Source organism: Pimephales promelas, chromosome 4 (assembly GCF_988280905.1).
Source record: "Pimephales promelas chromosome 4, fPimPro1.hap1.1, whole genome shotgun sequence".
NCBI lineage: Eukaryota > Metazoa > Chordata > Actinopteri > Cypriniformes > Leuciscidae > Pimephales > Pimephales promelas.
The window spans coordinates 25,865,881-25,885,929 of record NC_142772.1 but is presented as its reverse complement, the minus strand read 5'-3'; the positions used below and the strand labels follow the sequence as shown (position 1 = coordinate 25,885,929).

At 36.7% G+C, this 20,049-nt stretch overlaps 1 protein-coding gene across 7 annotated transcripts; it reads left to right on the top strand.

Moving 5' to 3' along the window:
• Nucleotides 1-1,895: 1,895 nt before the first annotated feature.
• Nucleotides 1,896-19,958, top strand: rufy3 (RUN and FYVE domain containing 3). Of its 7 annotated transcripts, none has more exons than XM_039649929.2 (19): nt 1,896-2,376; nt 8,030-8,089; nt 9,474-9,647; nt 9,990-10,107; nt 10,181-10,282; nt 10,384-10,507; nt 11,205-11,269; nt 11,381-11,446; nt 11,556-11,625; nt 12,111-12,203; nt 12,401-12,484; nt 12,590-12,757; nt 13,281-13,378; nt 15,747-15,866; nt 16,460-16,583; nt 16,678-16,754; nt 16,848-16,872; nt 16,970-17,047; nt 19,223-19,958. In XM_039649929.2, exons 1-19 carry the CDS (start codon nt 2,070-2,072, stop codon nt 19,364-19,366), a joined length of 2,097 nt encoding a protein of 698 aa, XP_039505863.2. In that variant the 5' UTR covers nt 1,896-2,069; the 3' UTR covers nt 19,367-19,958. The 7 variants fall into 7 exon arrangements, with proteins under 7 accessions (XP_039505863.2, XP_039505864.2, XP_039505867.2 ...); XM_039649931.2 differs by lacking the exon at nt 1,896-2,376 and adding an exon at nt 4,816-5,385; XM_039649930.2 differs by lacking the exon at nt 8,030-8,089 and having other exon boundaries at nt 1,901-2,376.
• The last annotated feature ends 91 nt before the right edge of the window (nt 19,959-20,049 follow it).

Here is a 20,049-nt window from a genome sequence, read left to right as displayed (position 1 = left end):
CTGCGGAGGGTAAAGGCACTGTTATTTCACCCTTTTGAATTTCGTTGAGGTTGTGTTCCCACATCGTTAGCTAGTTTGGATCGCGATAACTTGAATGACTGTCAACTGTTGAATGAACGAGTGTCAAGCATGTAGCGCTTTGTTTACTTCAAACCGGAAGTCGCGCCCACTTTTGACGCAAGGTCTCATGGGGCGTAGGAAACTTGTGGATATAATCGTATATCTCTAATCAAACTACAATAATGGCCGAACGCGGGGAGTTGAACCGACCGTGAACTCATCGACCTGGAGAGCGGGCGGGGTATGACGCATCTCCTTTTTATTTAAAGGGGACGCATTGAAATGGATCGCTCAAAGATCAGAAAAGGGGTAGAAAAGGGGCCTGTGGAGCTATAATAATGAGGAATTCAGACCCAAGCATTGCAGTTATGTTTTATATAGACCACAACGGTATGATTTATATGTAAAAATTAATGATTTAAAAGCATGATATGAGCATGATATTACATGGCCTTTAAACTTAGGCCATGTAATACTGTAGCCTATCTGAAGGTCTCTAAAATTATGTTGAAGGAATAACTGCAATGGCAACCCCCCAAAAAGCATCTTTAAGGCATCAAAGATCTTAAATTTTCTCTAAACTGACAACCAGGCAGAAGTTTAAGCATGGACTGCATTATCCAAAGATTATGGAGACAAAGAAAAAACCCAAATGAACAAACAGGGAGAAAATATAATAATCAAAATATTATTTTTTCATTCATTTGTTCTATTTTTTCTTTACTACATGGGCAGATACCGGCAATGGATTTCTTAAAAAATATATGCATAGCCATGTTTAAATGAAATATGTTTGTTTTTACTTTGTTCTTCAAACAAAGCCGTATGTCCATTCTATTACACGAACGATATTGAGATCTATTTAGAAGTTGGGCTAGAAGACTTTGGCTAACAAACCTGACAGGATTAGTAACCAAAACAATGCTGATGGCGCTCTCTAGTGGTGCATTTACTCAGGTCTATTTTGCAGTTTGTCCTTGTAACCTTGTAATATAATCTATTTATTTGCATGTCATATGACCATTAACTGAGACAACTCAGACAACAGTGAACTTAATTTTATTATTAGTTATTGTTATTATTATGATTATTGACTTAATTTTATTATTGACAACAACTCAATATCAAGGTGTAGGCTACTTCAAGTATAGGCCTATTAGGTCAAAAATGGTTCAGACAGAAAAGTGAATCCCTGCATTGCATGTAAATATTAAATGATGTGAATTTGTAGGCTATACATTTTAATGTGTGAAAAGACATAATACTTCCAAAAACTGTAATAGGCTACCTGAACTCACTGAATGATAATTCACTAATATCAATTAATGTGTTTGTCAGGAGTTGATTATATGTTGCAATGTTGAGAACACTTTTCTTAAAAGTGAAATGATTTTTGTAAAACCGGTGATGCGTGGGTCTCAGCTTTTAGTGGCTGGTCTGTGTGCAATTCCACAAACATGAAATGGAATATGAACGTCGTCTTATGGCCAAGCATTTTTAATAGCCAAGGAAAGAATGAAAAAAAAAAAAAAAAAAAAAAAAGAAGAAGTAGTAGGGAGAATAAATGTGGGTTATTATGAATGATGTAGCATTGTGAGGATTTACATGGAATAAATAAAAAAAGTAATCTAACTGGTCTAATTATGAGTAGCCTATTTTAAAATATTTAAAAGTATTTTTGGATCCAGATTGCATGATGTAACCAATTACCACCAAGCACTGCGCACATGTTCGTAGGCCTGGCTACAGTACACTGATGTGAAGTGGTTGTGAAGGTATTTATCGTCACGCTATATTGAGGTACTGATGCTGGCTGCTGCTGTTCCTTTAAATGCTCTCGGCCAGCTGATCTTCTACGTCATGACATATGACCAATATTTTTTATTTCTTTTTTTGTTTGGCTGAAAATTAAGAAACAATACGGCTAAAAGATGCCGAGTCGTAATATATAACTATCCTAAACCAGTCTCGGATAAACACGAGTTTGCTTCACACGATAGCGGAATGGGATGACGCATGGTCACATGAATTTTGAACTGAAGATGGCGGACCAGAGCTCAGGAGCATCGGAGAAGCATAGCGCTGAAGTTTCCGAAACTTTAGTGTCATCTAATGAATTTCTCAAACCCCACATGAAGGACATCGATGGACATGTTGTCAACAGTCCAGAGGAGTCGCTTTCTCCGGCATCTGTGATTTTCTTTAAGGAAGCGCTAACTTATAACTCAAGTATACAGTTTACACAGACGAGCTCTTCTCTTCCTTCACCAGTGCGATATGAATTCCAGATTGAGAAGACCAACAAGAAAACAAGAAGTGAGTATATGATATGATCGTCGGCATTATGGGTTTATTTAATAGAATGTGATGGTGTTTGCTTCACTTGAACATCCAGCAATATTTGACAGCCTAAGCCCTGTGTTTCAATGTCAACAACACCGTACAATGACAGCCACTGCAGCGTTTATGCAAGCTTGCATTTTGCTGTTCAGTTTCAGTCTTTTTTGGATGGTCATTTTTCTTGAATTTCTGACTTAATTCATCAGCAATAAATAATTCACCGATGATACAATCTGTTATCAGCTCGCATGTAAACAACAGCTTTTTTATAGATGTAGATGAATATCTACTACACTATCTTAAAGGGATATTTCACACAGACAGAAATGAAAATTTTGTCATGTAGCCTCACTCTCACATATTTCCTGTACCTGTGTTAATTTATGAAGACAAAAGAAGATATTTTTAAGAATGATGATTAGACCACTTTGACTTCCATAGTGTTTGTTTTTCCCCTTCATACTATGGAAGTCAATGGGGACCATCAACTGTTTGGTTATTGACATTCTTCAAAATATCTTCTTTTGTGTTCAGTTGAAGAAAGAAATTCATATAGGTTTGGGTGAACCTTTTACTGTCCACAAATAATACACAGTTCAGATAAACTCTTAATCTTTGAGGTCATGTTCATGATGAGAACTGCATTTTTAGGTTTAGTGTGGCGGTTGCAATTGTCAGATGGTTGTTTATCCTTGGCAGCATTTTCGGGTTTCACGGTGGAAATGGTTGGAATGCACATGTGATGCTCAACTGCTTTCTGTAGTTCGTCACTTGGTTTTCTGTGTTTTTAAATAGGCTATGCTTTTCCAGTATAACAACATTGATTTTTTTTTTTATTCTCTGATGTATAGTGGACAGGTTTTTTAAATGCCATTTTTAATATTTCATGGTGTTTGTCACATCAAATCACCAATAATTCAGTTCTTTTTATATCATTGCCCACATCCAAATATGAATGCTGCAAAAAGCAACATGAGTAGGCCTATGTCATTGTCGACAGATTAGGGTATCTGAATACATAGAATTAATTAAACCATTTGCAAACATTTCTTGGAGGATATAATGCATCTTCTGAGATTTTATGTGCAAGTGTGCAACCAGTTCGCTGTCCTAAATCCACTATAGCTGAATAGCTGTCATATTTGAGAAGCTGAAAAATAGAAAATGCTAGGGTATTGTGAGCCAGGAAGTTGTTGTTGGTTTAATGGTTAAATTGTACTTGTTATTATTATATTACTCATTATTATAATATATATTATTTTTTCTAAATCAGACCAATGTTACAAATGTTTGGGGTCGGTAAGATTTTTTTTTAGATGTTTTGAAAGAATTCTCTTATGCTCAACAAGCCTGCATTGATAAAATCGTATTGCAAAATAATAAAGTCATATTGTGTAATATATCGTTACAATTTAAAGTAACTGATGGCAAAGTTGAATTTTCAGCATCACTAATTCATTTTTCACATGATCCTTCAGAAATCTTCCTTAAATGCTGATTTGCTGCTCAAGAAACATTTCTTATCATTATCAATGTTGAAAACCATTCTGCTGCTTAATATTTTTGTGGAAGCCATGATACAGTTTTTCTGTATCATGTATAAATTGAACTTTCCAATCTATATATTAAAAGACCTAAGCAACAATATTTATTCAAACTAAAAACTTCTGTAACACTCTCAGTTTCCCTACTTCTGATTCGTTTTTGCATCCTTGCTGAATAAATGTATTCATTTCTTTAAAATAATTAAAATAGTTCAAATTGAGAGGTAGTGCATGTCAGTACCCAATGGTGTTACACAATGTTATAAATGGATCGGTTTCATGCATGAGTGCTTTCCCTTTGTAAATAATTAATGAGGTTAATAGATTACTTCTAATATTCAAACAGCATTTTACATGACTTTGCATAAGTTTATTTTTTCCAAAGGCTTGTTTTTTTTTTAAAAGACCTACCTTGTCATATTTCTTTCTATAATTATACAACTCCGTCCCAAATGCTCAGAAAAAAACAGTCACACACTCACATTATATCACACATTGTGTCTGTAGAATTTTAGCTAGGCCTACTTGTTGGTTTCATACACTGTTTAATTTTACACTAATTGGCACCTTGCTCTTCCTAAAGCTTTATCAGCAGTGTTCTGGTTCTCAAACAGTAGGGCTTCCACACTTCTCTTGTTCAGCATTTGGATCATTGGCAACAGCTCCCCCTTCCCCCATCTGACAGGCCTCTCGGGAACTGTGCCCCCTCCACCATCTGCTCACGTGACTCCCACAATTCTCCTCAGCATCACGGCGGCCATCTTGGTCAACACCCTCCCATTTGCAGAACGTGCAGCCAATCCGGTGAATGCGAGCAGCTGGGCTGTAAGGGAGGGAGGGAATGAGAGAGAGAGAGAGAGAGAGAGAGAGAGAGAGAGAGAGAGACATCTCTGATTGTAGCTCCACTGAGCTCATACAGCATCTCAATCCCCTGGCTGTGCTGAGCCAGAGAGCACTGACGCCTTTATTCACACGCAGGATTTTAGCAGTCGCTGCTCATTCGCAAGACGAGGCTGTTGGGCCCCAGAAGAATAGCATCCTTTCGGTCAGGTTTGGCGTGGACTGCAGGTGGATTTTTTTTTCTGTTTCCCCTTCTTTGTTTTCCTTGTCCTTTTTTCCATCCTCCTTTGTCCTGGAGAAGACTCTTACTTGGACTGGATTTTTAAAAAGAAGTCTTTGTTTCCATTCCCTGCACCTGACTCTTTGCTGACGGCCGCCATCGTAAGTGTTGTTGTCGTCGCAGCAGCGATCAGCTGAGTCACCATGTCTGATCTGACTCCCCAGAGCGATGCCCCCACCCCCACTACTGACAAGATCACACAGGCTGCCCGAGAGACCATCTACCTATGCAACTTCCGCGTGTCGGTGGATGGGGAATGGCTGTGCCTGCGTGAGCTCAACGACATCTCGCTCACGCCTGATCCCGAGCCTGCTCATGAAGGTAGGCGCGCACAGCATCACTAGGCCTCCGTTGCTCTTATCGTTCTGGGCGGTGCTGGCCCAACCTTCCACCATCATGCTCTCAGCGTTCCCGCAGGCCTGCCTGGAAATGTAGTTTATATGGAGCACAAGGGGTTGTGAAGGTTTGTTTCCCACTGAATGATTTGAATGAAGCTATTCATATGCTGTTATGTAGTTAAGTTGTCCAATTAAATTGTCACATAGAACAAATTAAGCACGCGCATAACACTGTTGGGAAAGTCCACCAGAATGAAAGTCCCAAATAAATAATATAAATAAATCAGTTTTTGACAAACTGTAACTCTATTTAGACTATTATTAAGATATTTGGATTCTTGATCATATATTTTTTAAATGACTTGCCTGTTCACACCTAAAATAATGACTATAAAGATAATTTTAAGGCTAATTATATTACCATGCATGCATATGAACGGTAACATTCTGTTCTTGGAGCTTCTCAAGCTCTTTAAAGTCAGGATTTTGATTGGCTGTCCATTTTTTTTTTATTGTTCATCACCTGCAAAAAATAGTTCTGAAAGTGATTCCAATGATATTGTGGTTATCAATAAAGCTGTGCTATGGACTTCCCTATTCTCTGAATTAGAACGATTGGTAAAATGTTATAGTTATCGACCTTGGTGTGAATGGGCCTTTACAAATGACTTAATATAGTTTGATTTTTCAACATTTTTTGTTGTTTTTAATAAAAATAAAAGGCATTTTACAAAATTGCTTACAACTTGTTTTTTTATTTTCTTTTGTAAAGTAAAAAATATAATGCACTACAGTTTTTTTTTTTTTTTTTTTTTTTTTGTGGAGTAGTGTTGACTTGTGGTCAGAGCTCACAATTGTTTTGCTAGTCCAGTGCATTGCTGGAGAGTCACGGCTTACTGTGCCAAAGGTTAAAAGAGGACATCAGGAAACACAGTCATGTGGACACATTTTTGTTTCTTTGGAAACGTGCCCGAGATTCCAACTCAATCAAATGTCGTAAAGGGGTGTTATACTTCTCAATTGGCATTAGAGACCAGAATCTACATGTTAGTAGCAGCAGTTATCTCAGTCTAATGTGTTTTCTGTGTATTGAGCTAAGAGGCATGTAGCAAGACAAGGAATAGAAAACATTATCTGATAAGGTCTGATCAATTTGTCTAGTAGTTGTTTATTGGTCATACATTTCCAAGAATTGCATCACCTTTGCACTGTGTGACTTATGTGTCTCCTCACTATCACATTGTAATAAACAGATGACATAAAAATTCATATTTTGACTTTAGGTCAGTTTTCAGAGCCAGATGAAGTCAAGACAGTAACTTTTCTTCATAGATGTTTTATAATAAATGTTCTCTTCAATTAATCTTTTGTGCAAATCAGTAAATATAAATTAGTTGCCATTTCCCCCTTGGTCTGTTTCACTGTTTGCAGACGTTCTTTGTAGTGTACTGCCGTGCCTCATTAAGTGTCATTTGATTTTTGTCTTAGTTTTTCTTTCTCTTTTCCCCCCCACAGCTAAGTGACATAGAAGAACTTAAAGGAGTAGTTCACTTTTGAAAAAACCTATAATTTACTCTCCCCCATGTCATCCAAGATGTCCATGTCTTTATTTCTTCAGTTGAAAAGAAATGAAGGTTTTTGATGAAAACATTCCAGCATTTTTCTCCATATAATGGACTTCAGTGGAAACCAAAGGGTTCAAGATCCAAAAGACACTTTTAGTGCAAACTGTTCAAGGGCTTTAAACGATTCCAGACGATGAATAAGGGTCTTATCAAGCAAAACGATCGCTCATTTAATAAATAACTAACAAAGTAAGTTTTATAAGCCCAAATGCTGGAACATCTTGGATGACATGGGGGTTAGTAAATTATCAGCAAAAGTTTTTTTAAAAAGTTAACTACTCCTTTAAAGGGATAGTTCATCCAAAATGAAATTTCGGTCATCATTTACTCACCCTCATGTTGTTCCTAATCTGTTTGACTTACTTTCTTCTCTGGAACTTAAAAGAAGATATTTTTTTCAAAATATTAGTTTCAAAACAAGATAATTTCTCCAAATATCTTGTATTATGTTCCAAAAAAGAAAGAAATTCAAGTCACACAGGTTTGGAGTAACATGAAGGTGAATAAATAAATGACAGATATTTTACCGTTTTTTGTGAACCATCCTTTTAAAGTCATAATGAAAACTTAAGGATATTACTTCTAGTGCTGTGGATAAAGAAGAGGAAATATGACATTCTGTCCTGAGGCCTTCTGACAAACAAATGGATTTAGATAAGATGCAATGAGTCTTCCAGAACAAGAAGAACATTATTTGAGCTCCTTTTTCTATTGTAGTCAAATGACTTCACACATTTTAGTGGCTCTTAATGACCATCAACATTGCTATTATTAGTCTCAGTTATAGTGCTTCTGAAGTTGTTCTCTAGGAACATTTTTGCTCTAATGTATGACAATGAGAATAGAGAGAGAGAGAGAGCGCTTGGCTCTGTAGATTAGACTCAACAACCAAACATCCTACAACATGATGTGTCTCTTGTTGTTGCTTTGTTTTACTCCCATGATGTGCATGACCCAATCCTTTTCTGCTTTTTTTTCTGTTTTCCATTGCCTTTTGCAAAGACTCATGGGAGGATTTCACAGATTTGGTGGAGCAAATGCAAATGCTTGATGAGTTTAAAGGTGCGTATGGTGGCATCACTCTCCCCAGTCCACCTCATCCCCGCCTCGGGCACCATCCTAAAACCACAGCAGGCGTGGCCGCACCGCCCTGTCTTTATCAAACCAGCCCCTGAACAGCACATTCGCACCACAGCTTCAAAAGCTTTACCTTCTTCATGTTCTTTTGTTGTTTTCTTTATCTGTCTCTTTTTCAATGTCTTATCTCCCTTCCTGTTTTTGATTTGGTTTGAAGTTTCCGTCAATAGCTTTGTGTCTGTTTTTTATTGCTAGCTATCTTTTAAGCTAGCAGAATATCTGGCTACCCATTTGGCTGGAATACTCTTGTGTGGCCTGTTTTCTTTGGCTGTCTCACTGCCCCACCACATTCTCTGGCTGATTTGACTTTTTTATCGCATGGTTTTATCAGCATTCATGATAAATTTCTGGCTCTTTAGATTTCCTAAGCTTTTCAGAGCTTTAAAAGACATTAAATGTTTATGATTCAGAGACTTCTTGTCGATAAGATCAAGAAAATCTGTCTTTACAGAATTTATTAATTTTTTGTTGTTTGTGTAACCTTTGGCTTGAGTAGCGATGGCTAGACTCACTCTGTGTGACTGTGTGAAGCTACACCAAGAAGGTCTTTCATTCGTATTTTGTACCCGTTGAAAGCTGTCGGCTTTCCTGTTAATTTCATGGTCTTTGAATGTCTTGGTTTTAGTCTTCGCATTAGCGATTCTATACAATAATCTCAAGGTCTTTGAACGTCTTTATTTTTAACTTTGTATTAGGGAGTCAATGTGCTGTAAAAAATGACCAAGTGAAATGAGATGTTTTATTTTTTTGAACTATTTAAATGCACCGAGTTAATGAGAAATTTGACTAAATGCCAAATTAGCTCATCTTGGCCCATTTATAAAGTCAACCTAAAGGAAAACTCTTTTTGTTTTATCAGTCTTTCCCATTGCTGTGCTAAAAAGGTCACTGCTAATTGCTTACAGACATAGATTGAGAGACTTGATGATGAAACTATTGCATTACTGTAGGTGTGTTTTGGATCAGACAGGGTGAGGCTTGAGAACTGAAAATTGATTTACTATAGTTTATGTAAGTTGTGATGCATTGTAAGGTTGGGTGGAGATTATTTTGAAAAGAACAGCAAACAAAACTATATGTTCTATGAAGACGCCCTTTAATCTGCATTGTTGATGCATTTCAAATGGCATCAACTAGGTTTTTTCTCTTTTTTGCCAGGTTTAGAGGAAACCATGTATTCGTAGCTAATGGAAAGTCCAAACTCTCATATACTGCTTTCATATCATGTTAAATACTGTGTGTAGGAGAAGTCGGAGTAAGAGGATTGTATCATATCTAACATAATGTTTGAATTTCTGTTTTACTCCAGATCCCAAAGACCCCATTGCCATCGAGAGGCTTAACCTGATGAACATGGCCAAGCTGAGCATCAAGGGCTTGATCGAGTCCGCATTGAACCTGGGCCGCACGCTTGACTCAGACTATGCCCCGTTGCAGCAGTTTTTTGTCGTCATGGAGCACTGCCTGAAACATGGACTTAAAAGTAAGCAGAAAAAATCCCAACCATAATTCCACTATCCGCAGAGTAATCTCTGTTCATCATTTATGTCCTTTATGTAATAATAGCTTGATCATTTGTTCATTAATTCTGACGGTTACTGATTGCACAGTACTTTGGTGTGTTGTGTATACCATTTATAATCCCGTAAGTACAGTGTACCATTATGTTTTGTTTTGCAATGCTACCTTGACAGTGATTGTGCAACTACACCATGGTTGGGACATTTAATGTATAGTACAGTGAATCCAAGTCTTTAACAGGTTTATTTCTTTGTCTCAGTCTGTCTCTAGGTTTTATTTTTCTAAAGTTCTCCTGTTTTTTTAGGCAAGAAGACATTCCTTGGTCAAAATAAGTCTTTTTGGGGTCCTTTGGAGCTTGTAGAAAAGTTGACTCCAGAAGCTGGTGAGATCACAGCCAGTGTCAAAGACCTTCCTGGGCTCAAGTAAGAAAACATCTTCAACCTGAACGTGGTGTTTTACTTTGTTTCGAAATCTGAAGTTGTTCTTTTATCTCAGAACCCCGTTAGGAAGAGGCAGAGCATGGCTTCGCCTGGCCTTGATGCAGAAGAAGCTCTCAGATTACATGAAGACCATCATAAACCGAAAAGACCTGCTCAGGTACAGTTCCTGCCTTTGGTCTTTAATATAAAAGCTGTAATTGTGGTCATGCAATGCAGTTTTTTTCAACATCTTATATTTGCTGTTGTTTTTTTCCTCAGTGAATTCTATGAGCCCAACGCTCTTATGATGGAGGAGGAAGGAGCCGTGATCGCTGGGCTGTTGGTGGGCCTGAATGTCATTGATGCTAACTTGTGTATGAAGGGAGAAGATTTAGACTCACAGGTTTGTTACTTTTTACTGAACACAAGCAAATAGATGATAGAACAACTTTGCTGTCAATGTTATTCTCTAAAGTGTGCTTGCCAAAAAGTTAAAGGAGCTGTATGCAAGAAATTTATTTCAATTAATCATACATTTTCCCTGATATGTCACTAGACATTAAGAAATCATGTTCATTTCAAATCCAGCCAGGATATTGTCATTTAAAAAAGTGAGGTCGCAGCCCTTGACTGATGTTGATGTTGTCAAGTTGTGTTTTGGTCTGATGTGTCACCCTCCACCGATCTACCAATCACGGAGTCAGTAGTGTTGTGGCATTTGGGTTGCCAGCTGTGCTTGTTACCACAGCTGCAAATACACAAATGTGTCGGAATCGGATAAAAACATTCTAACGTTGCGAAACCCCAAAAAACTCTATATGAATCCGAAATACTTTGTTACAAAGTCCGAAATTAATAATTAAAAGAAAAAAAACCTTACTGTGTAGGACTTGTCACTTGCCATTGGAAGCTTCTTGTAGAAGCCTACATTCCTGCTGGAACCTGCAGCATATCTGGCAACCTCGAGTCACGGGGGAAGGGGGGGATACACCCTAATTTGAAAGTGATTGCAGTACCAGATTTGGCCACAATCTTGCATACAGCTCCTTTAATTTATTTGTTTTTACAGGGTAATAAGATCTTATTTACTCTGTTTATAGGTTGGAGTCATAGACTTTTCCATGTATCTGAAAGATGGTGCGCACAGTAGCAAAAGCACAGAGGGGTAAGTCTAAGTTAGACTTCCTCAATTGAAGCTAGTTGTTTTAGTCTTGACAGGTTTTGGACTCATTGTGAAAAGCTCAGTGCTGCTTCTAAAGCTGCTCTTTGCTTGCAGCGATGGCCAGATTACAGCTATTCTTGACCAGAAGAATTACGTGGAGGAACTGAACAGACATTTAAGGTGCAGTTGCTTTACCCAACATCAGCCTTGTGGGTTGTGAGTGTAAGTAGCTGCTCATTTGGAAACCATTAGCAATCTCACATTGTCACTTTTAATTCCCCTTTCCCAGTGCGTCAGTGAATAATCTGCAAGCCAAAGTCGATGCGCTGGAAAAGTCCAACACAAAACTTACAGAGGAGGTGGGTGAAATACATGGCAGATAAATGATTTAAATGAAATAGAACTGAATTCACACTACTGTTGAACAGTTTCTTATGCTCACTAAGGTTGCATTTATTTGATCAAAACAGTAAATAGTAAAAAAAGTTCAATTGTGAAATATTATTACAATTTAAAAGAACTGTTTAAAATGTATTTGATACCTGTGATGGCAAGGCTCAATTTAGTTATTCCTCCTGTCTTCAGTGTACCATGATCCTTCAGAAATCATTCTGAAATGCTGATTTGCTGCTCAAAATTTTTTCTTCAAAACAATTTCTCATTATTATCAGTGTTGAAAACACTTGCGCTACTTAATGTTGAAAACACTTGTGCTACTTAATGTCGTTCAGGATTCTTTGATGAACAGAAAGTTTAAAATAACTGTATTTGTTTGACATCTTTTGTGAAATTATAAATGGTAAACTGTATTTAATAAATAAAATATATTGTTCTTGTTACTTAGCTTGCTGTCGCAAACAACAGGATCATCACTCTGCAGGAGGACCTGGAAAGAGTGAAGGAGGAAAGTTCTTACTTAGTGGAGTCTAGTCGCAAGGTGAACAGCATTGTGTTGAACCCACAGTAATATCATTGAAGTACTGACTGTTAACAATCATTCAGTCAAACAACAATGATTGATTGCATGTTACTCATTATTCAAAAGCGAACCACAAGCTTACTTTTGCTGTCATAACACTGCTTTGGTTGCGCTTTGCTTAGTTGTCTGATATTTGACCTATGTTCCTCCTGAAGGCATCAAGGGCAGATGGTACTGCAAACGGTCAAGTGCTCGGAGAAACTCGCAAACAGCTCAAAGAGGAAACTCAGCTCAGATTGGTGAGTAAAATATTAATGCTTTTGTGTGAATTGCTCATCTTCAAATTCATCTCTTATGTGGGTTCTTCAAAGACTCGAGTCCGAGTTCTGCGTGTGTGTCTGTAGGATGTGGAGAAGGAGCTTGAGGTGCAAATAGGGATGAAGCAGGAGATGGAGTTGTCCATGAAGATGCTAGAGAAGGACATCTGTGAAAAACACGACGCTTTGGTGGAGCTCAGACAGCAGTTAGATGAACTGCGTACACTCAACCATGAGCTCTCCGTTAAGTCACAGGTATGAGAGAAAAAAAAAAAACAATTTACAGGTTTATCATGGGAGCTGCTTCTCGAGTCTCAACAAAACACACTCTTAATTATTTATTTATATTTATTACATACACAGGTTTATGTAAGCACCCATATTAACAGGTTAACCTTTGGCGGAGTGAAAACGAAGTGATTGGATTTAACACTGCCAATTTAAAGAAGAAAGTAGACGTACAGTGCCGAGTCACATAGTGTGTCGAACTTGGCAGAAAACAAAATCTACTAGTGTAATCAAATTTTTTATTTTTTTGCGATATACTGTATACTTTTTATGAAGCAACATAAAATAATGGGGTAACTAACCATCCATTGTTTAAAAATGCAGGACTTTCTATTCATTTTTCTGAAAGCCTTTTGCTGCTTCATGTCTTTTATGTGAGGAATCATAAGATTAAGAATATTACTACTGTATTAGTACTGCTTAAATCTAGTGTAGCAAAACTGCATTTATTTTTGACGTAGCATGTTATTGCTGTGTGTCTGGCCTGTAGAGCTCAGAGACTGGTGCAAAACAGAAGAGTGACATCATCAGCCGCTTGGAGGAGAAAACAAACCAGATGGGCAGCATTATTAAACAGCTGGAGAGCAGGTGAGCACAGCACAGCATTTACACATGACATGGATACTGTAAAAACAAAGTCTTAAGAGCACTAGTGAAAAGAACACTTGTTTCTAAAATCTTCTTTAATTATGTTATTAGTATCATAATTGTAGTGTGAAGTAAAAATGCAAAGGAAGAACATCTGACTGTCTGTCCAAAGTCAAATTATCAATGCCACAATTTTTATTATTTGATCTATGACTAAAAATAGTCTATTTTGAATCCCAGATGTTCTGCAGAAAGAACACAGAATAATATTATTCAGTGATCATGCTTAATTGATTTAACATTTGATTTAATAATATATTTTGACTGAACATTAACTAAAGAACAATTTAGATATTTAATATTTATTTACTGTATATATTTATAAATGAACATTTAAAGGTGCCTTATGTAATATTGACAGCTAGTGGTTGAAATAAGTACTACAGTCCAAATTGAAAATATTGGAGTGGCTTAATTTCTCCCGCCCGCTCCTCCACAGACTTGATGCTCACGCGGGTTGCCAGTTGAAGGACATGCAACAGGAACGTGTGTTATTAATAATGGAAGGCAATGAGCAATATGCCTTTTTTTTTAGCTTTGTAGATGGATGGTGAGGCTTTTTAGACTAGTATAATTGGCGATCTCTGATCCAGTTAGTTTGTTGGCTTCCATGGCTACAGTACTGGCAACCTGGGGTGTAGAAATACTATTGGGTATTTGGCAGTGGGCAGAATTACACAGACCAAAACAAAAACAGACATTCTGACACGGAACGTACATTTCAAAGTAGAATAAGTGGCTGTAGCATAGTTTTTCTCAGACACTAGTTTGTGAACTTGGCATGTTTCATAAATATCTGCAAACATATGGTATTTTTATGCTATAGTGCAGAATCCCACTGTTTATAACAATAATTTTCCAAACATGGATTGTTTAGGGTGGGCAGATTTCAGATCAGTGATCAAGAATGATCATGACAAAGAGAAAGTGCAAATCCCATATATATATAGAGCACAAATCAAGGCATTAATAAGACAAGTCCACTCTTTCCTGTTTCAAGCCTCCCACAGGTCGTCAACAGTCTGTTTCTAAAAATGACTTCTGCTCTCTGTCTCTGTCTTCTCTTAATCCCTTCTTCTCTTTTACCTGTTCATTTGACATTCGTTGCGTGCTCATTCTCTTGTGTTTCTACTCATTTTTACTGAGCAGTGAGAACGACATGGCTAAACAGGCACGAAGCTTGAACACAGCTGCTGGAAAACTCCTTCAGAGGCAGCAATAAAACGTTCACAAACACCGGATAGTTTCCAAAAAAATAAAATCTGATCTTTAGTTTGTTTTCGCATAACATAGACGACTAGGGCATTTATTTTGTTACTGGGTGTCAGATCCATTGCCGTTATTTTGTCTTGGAACCGGACTGAAAACTACTACAGATCTTGCTTCTGCGTCAACCCTCATTTTTCAATATTGAATGCCTGATCCAGTGCTCCTGTCTCTAGTATCCCTCTGTATGTTTTAACCGAAGTAAAATGCAGCTATTTTGGCCAATCTTAGAACTAAGATGGCAGACGTTAATTTTAAGTAATGGAAACGCATCTCTCTTATATCTCTACGTCTCAATACTGAAAAAAGAGGATAGCAGGACACTTCTCAAAGTTGGTGCATTATAAAAACCATAAAACGCTTCAGTCCAGCACGAGGGAAACGTTCCTAACAAAAACGTACAATCGTTTTATACTCTATAGTCTATGATAGTATGCAACACCATATTATTCGGGTAATTTTGGTTGATCTCTCAAAAATCGTGCTTAAGTTTGATGATGTTGAGTACTTTGGATGCCCAAGCTAAACAAATGAACTAAATATGTTTCTTTCAGGGATATTCAGGAGATTATGTTGGCTTTTTTTTTTTTTTGCAAGAAATTATGTTGAGTGCAAGATTGCGTGCCTGAATTATTTTACAGCTTATTGTAAACTTAATTGAAATCTGAATTCGACGCAGTGGTGGTTTGATGCCAAATGTCGAAGCTTTGGAAAGATATTTGTGACTCCAAGCTTTACAGATTCTGCAAAAAGTCTGGATGATGAAATCCTCTAATTTGTGAACGGACTGAAGTGTATGTAGACATAAAATAGATGTGAACTGTAGTACAAATATAGCTTAATAAAAAAAATCAGACACCTGTCAGACTTCTTTGTCTTCTTAAGTATTTACAGTTTCTGCTCTAGTCACGTTTCCTCCTGTCCTCTCCAGCTGTCTTTTAAGTTCCTCCTTCAGTTCTTTTATCTTCTTCATTTTTCCATGGCTTTTTAGTTTAGTTAAGTTTTCATTTCACCTCATTAAGTTAATGTGGCCCAACTTCAGATGTAAGAAGGCAGAAAGAGAGCGGGACCTGGCGGATGAGGCCAATCGACTGTTCAAGGAGGAGTTTGGGGACAAGATTGCGAGTCTGCAGCAAGAGGTTGAGCAGTTACGAAGGCAGAGGTACTGAGAATATGGTTTAATATCTAGAAAGCAAAAGATCTGGTTAGTTGTTAATTGATTCATTACGCATCATGAACTAATATTGAATAATAATGGTAATTTCTCCATTTACAGTACTGTTGTAGAGAGATTGGTGTTAGTCAGATTCAAAAATATTAAGCAGCACAACATGTTTTCAACATTGATAATAATAATAAATGTTTCTTGAGCAGCAAATCAGCATATTAGAATGATTTCTGAAGAATCATGTGACACTGAAGACTGGAGTAATGATACTGAAAATTTAGCTTTGCCATCACACGAATAATTACTTTTTACAATATATTCTAATAGAAAAGTATGTAATAATCTTTTGCAATATTACAGTTTTGACTGTTTTTTGATAAAAAATGTATACATTTATTGTTAAACCAAATATAAATTTAATTATAAATTTACATTTTATTATTATTATTTTATTGTCTATATACTGACTGAAGTACATAAGTTAGATGTCGTTATGATTGTAACAGATGACACAGCTAATGTTGTGGAAATTATAATCATCGTCTCACGAAAGAGTTATCAAGACCTTGTCTTTCTTGGTGTTCTAGATGGATTTTGGAACAAGAGCTCAAGAAATGGCGAGAGCATCCTGGAGGCCAAACTTCTGAAGCTCTGTTAGGAAAAACGCCTCCGCAGAGAGACATGAGGCAGCACGTGGATGACATCAGAAAGGCTAGACCTGCTTTCCACCCATCGTGCCATTCAGTTGCTTTCGCTATATGTAGTGTGCTGTTCCCTGAAATTCAGTCTTTTTGTTTCTATATAGGAGTTAGAGTCTGTCAAAAAAGAAAATTATACATTGCGTACTGCACTTGAGGACAAGTCAAGTCTAAGTTCGAGTTTGTAAGTCTATCTTAAATGCAGAACCAGTAGTATACAACTGAAATTATTTATTTCAATGTTATCAAAATTAAACCAAAACTGTCTTTCTCTCAGGACACTGTCACAAGAAGATGAACAGGTACGTTTGATCAGTAATTCTTCTGTTATTTTCTTTATTGTAAGTTCTCTGCAATCATTTCTTATTTTAATATTTACGGATTTCTCTTATTTGTTAGGACCAGTTTCTTTGTAAAGATGTTGACCCTTCCATCTGCCCGATGTGTGAGAATCAAGACTCTCTGACTACACTCAAGGTACAACCCAGCTCTAAATTCCTCATTAGACAGATCATTGCTTTTTTAATAGCACGTCATTATACGCACAACCGGCACATCCGGGAACTTAACTGTCAATTTTGTCCAAATTTTGTTTTGTTTTTTGTTCTGGGAAACAAACTAGACTCCCCATAGACTTCAATACAAAATAACGGCAAAAACCAACGTCCGTACACAGCCGACAGGTGTAAATAACTTAAGAAATCACTTATATAAAACATGTTAAGTAATTATATGTCCACCCTGCCTGCCATAGAGCATGAAAGATGCATTTTTTTATGCTCAACTAGCCCAGGCTACCTGCCATCATCATCATCATAAATTCATAATATATACATTAAGGTTTTTTACTTTAAAAAACGAAATAAAATCATTCAGGGGTTTACCTGGTGACTCGATGAGGTACAAGTAAATGTCCGGGGAAAGACACCTCTGGCCACTGGGTGGGGTTGTTACACCAATTTGAAGCTGGGAGAATGAAAGGACATGTTTTCCCCCAAAAGGAGGCGGGGACAAAATTGACAGTTAAGTTCACGGATGTGCCAATTGTGCATATTGAACTACACTTCCATTCAAACGTTTTAGGGTCGGTACACTTTGTTTTAATTAATATTTTATTCAGCAAGGACATTTGACATCGTACAAAATATTTCTGTTTAAAATAAATGCTGTTCTTTTTAACTAAGGCCTCGTTTACACTGCATGATTCAAGTGACCCAAATCCGATTTTATTCCTCTCATGTGGCACAGATCGGTTATGACCGGTGAACATGTAAGCAGGAAAAAAAAAACGCATGGATTCTGATTTTCTCAGATCGGATTCAGGCCTCATTCATGTGTGGTAATAAATCGGATATGAATCTGATACGTGCATTTCCGTGTGCCATGCAAGCAGACAAATCGGATGACTTTTCAAAATATTGTGGAAAGAAAAACACTGGATAATTTTATTCGCATCTGCATCCATTGCATTTCGTGCTGTTTTACTTGATTTTCCGGGTCAGAAGGTCTACATTTGGTAGGTTCAGCAGTGTACAGTGTAAATGCAAAAATCGGATACGGGTCACTTTTAAAAGGTGATTTAAGCGGGTTGTCAAAAAAATCCTGATATAGTCAGAAAATCGGATTTGGGTATCAAGACCAGTGTTGGGTAAGTTACTCTAAAAAAGTAATTAATTACAAGTTACTAATTATGTCTTCAACAGTGTAATTAGATTACTTTACTAATTACTCTCTCTATAAAGTATTCAATTACTTTTAATTACTAATTACTTTCAAAATCACATATCAATCTCAACCAGCTGATTAATACAATGATAGACATGAATCTGTTTTAATTCTTTCAAATAAATACTATAAAATTGCATGAATTATCCTTAAACTGACCAAGGTGGAGAAGGTTACATGACAAAAACATACTTTTTAACATCAGACAATACATTTTGATGTTAAACCTACTATTGTTTTATGTCTGATCTCATGACATTTCATACTTTTTTCATACATATTTTACAAGATGGCTAATTTTTAGACACCTCATAAAATGCATACGAATCGCTGTGAGATCGGATTGATCTATACACAGCATTTACCTCAATTACATCAGAAGTAACTGTAATTAAATTACAAGTAAATGAAGAGTAATCCCTTACTTTACATTTTCAAGGGAAAAGTAATTAAATTATAGTAACTAATTACTTAGTTATTAGTTACACCCAACACTGATCAAGACCTGCATGTGTAAATGCAGCCTAATTAATCAAAGACTCCAGAAAAAAATATCAGTTTTCAAAAAAATATTAAGATGCACAACTGTTTTTAATATTGATTTTTAGAATTCTGAAGGATCATGTGACACACCGAAGATTGGAGTAATGTCTTCTGAAAATTCAGCTTTACCATCACAAGAAAAAAATTATCACATTTTTTAAAATAGAAAAGTGGTTTTAATAGTAATTCACAATATTAGTTTTAATAGTATTTTTGTTAAAATTAAATTACACATACTTTTGTTGTATCTATCCATATTCACGTCCCCCCCCCCTCCTCCCCTCCCCTCAATGACTAAAGCACAACGTAATACATATTGAGCACTGCTGTGATTGTCAGTATTAGAACTGTTTTACAAGTGGTTTATCTTTTGAACTATTTCAGAGGCAGTGCAAGAACTGCAGTGGTGTGTTCTGTGAGAACTGCATGGCTAATGAACTCCCTCTGCCCTCCTCCATCAACCCTGAGCACGTGTGTGACGTCTGCTACTCACAGTTACTGCAGCAGTACGGGTCCTCCCCATCCTGAGGGCGACTCAAGACTGTCCTGTCAGTAGCTTTAACAGCTTTATCAACGTAAATGGTGCTGTACATAAATTGCACATCACATTCTGGATCATCTTATCAGTTTCGGGCATCTCAATCATACAACATATTAGTTTTTTTTTTGCACACAACATTTGCCAAAAAGGGATGATTTTTAACAGCTCTTTGTTGGAAATGCTTTAAGAACGTATAATTCTTGCGGATGTGTGAATCTGTCCACCAAGTGGATTTATGCAGTTCTTGTACTTGAATTGTCTCCATCAATTAATATTGCTAGCAAGATGATACAATAACATAATAGTGATGTCTTAATAAAAAGATTGTAGATTGTAGACAGGATAGTGTTTTCAGCTTTTTGAAAACAATGCACTGAAGAAGGCACACACATTAACATTTTAAACTCTTCAAGTCCAACATTCATAAATTGTGAGGAAAGATACAGTTCAGACAAAACAGCATATTATAACGCTACATTAAAATGTTATGAAATATTGAGATAAAAGGTAGTTTTATGCCTGCCATGTAATGTATTTTATTATTATTAGCTATGCAATAAAATGTTTTAATAATGTGGATTCTTCAGTCTAAGCCAATTTTATACATGACCAATATATAAATGCATGAACAAACATTTATGGCAGAATTAAATGTTGGTGGAATGGCATG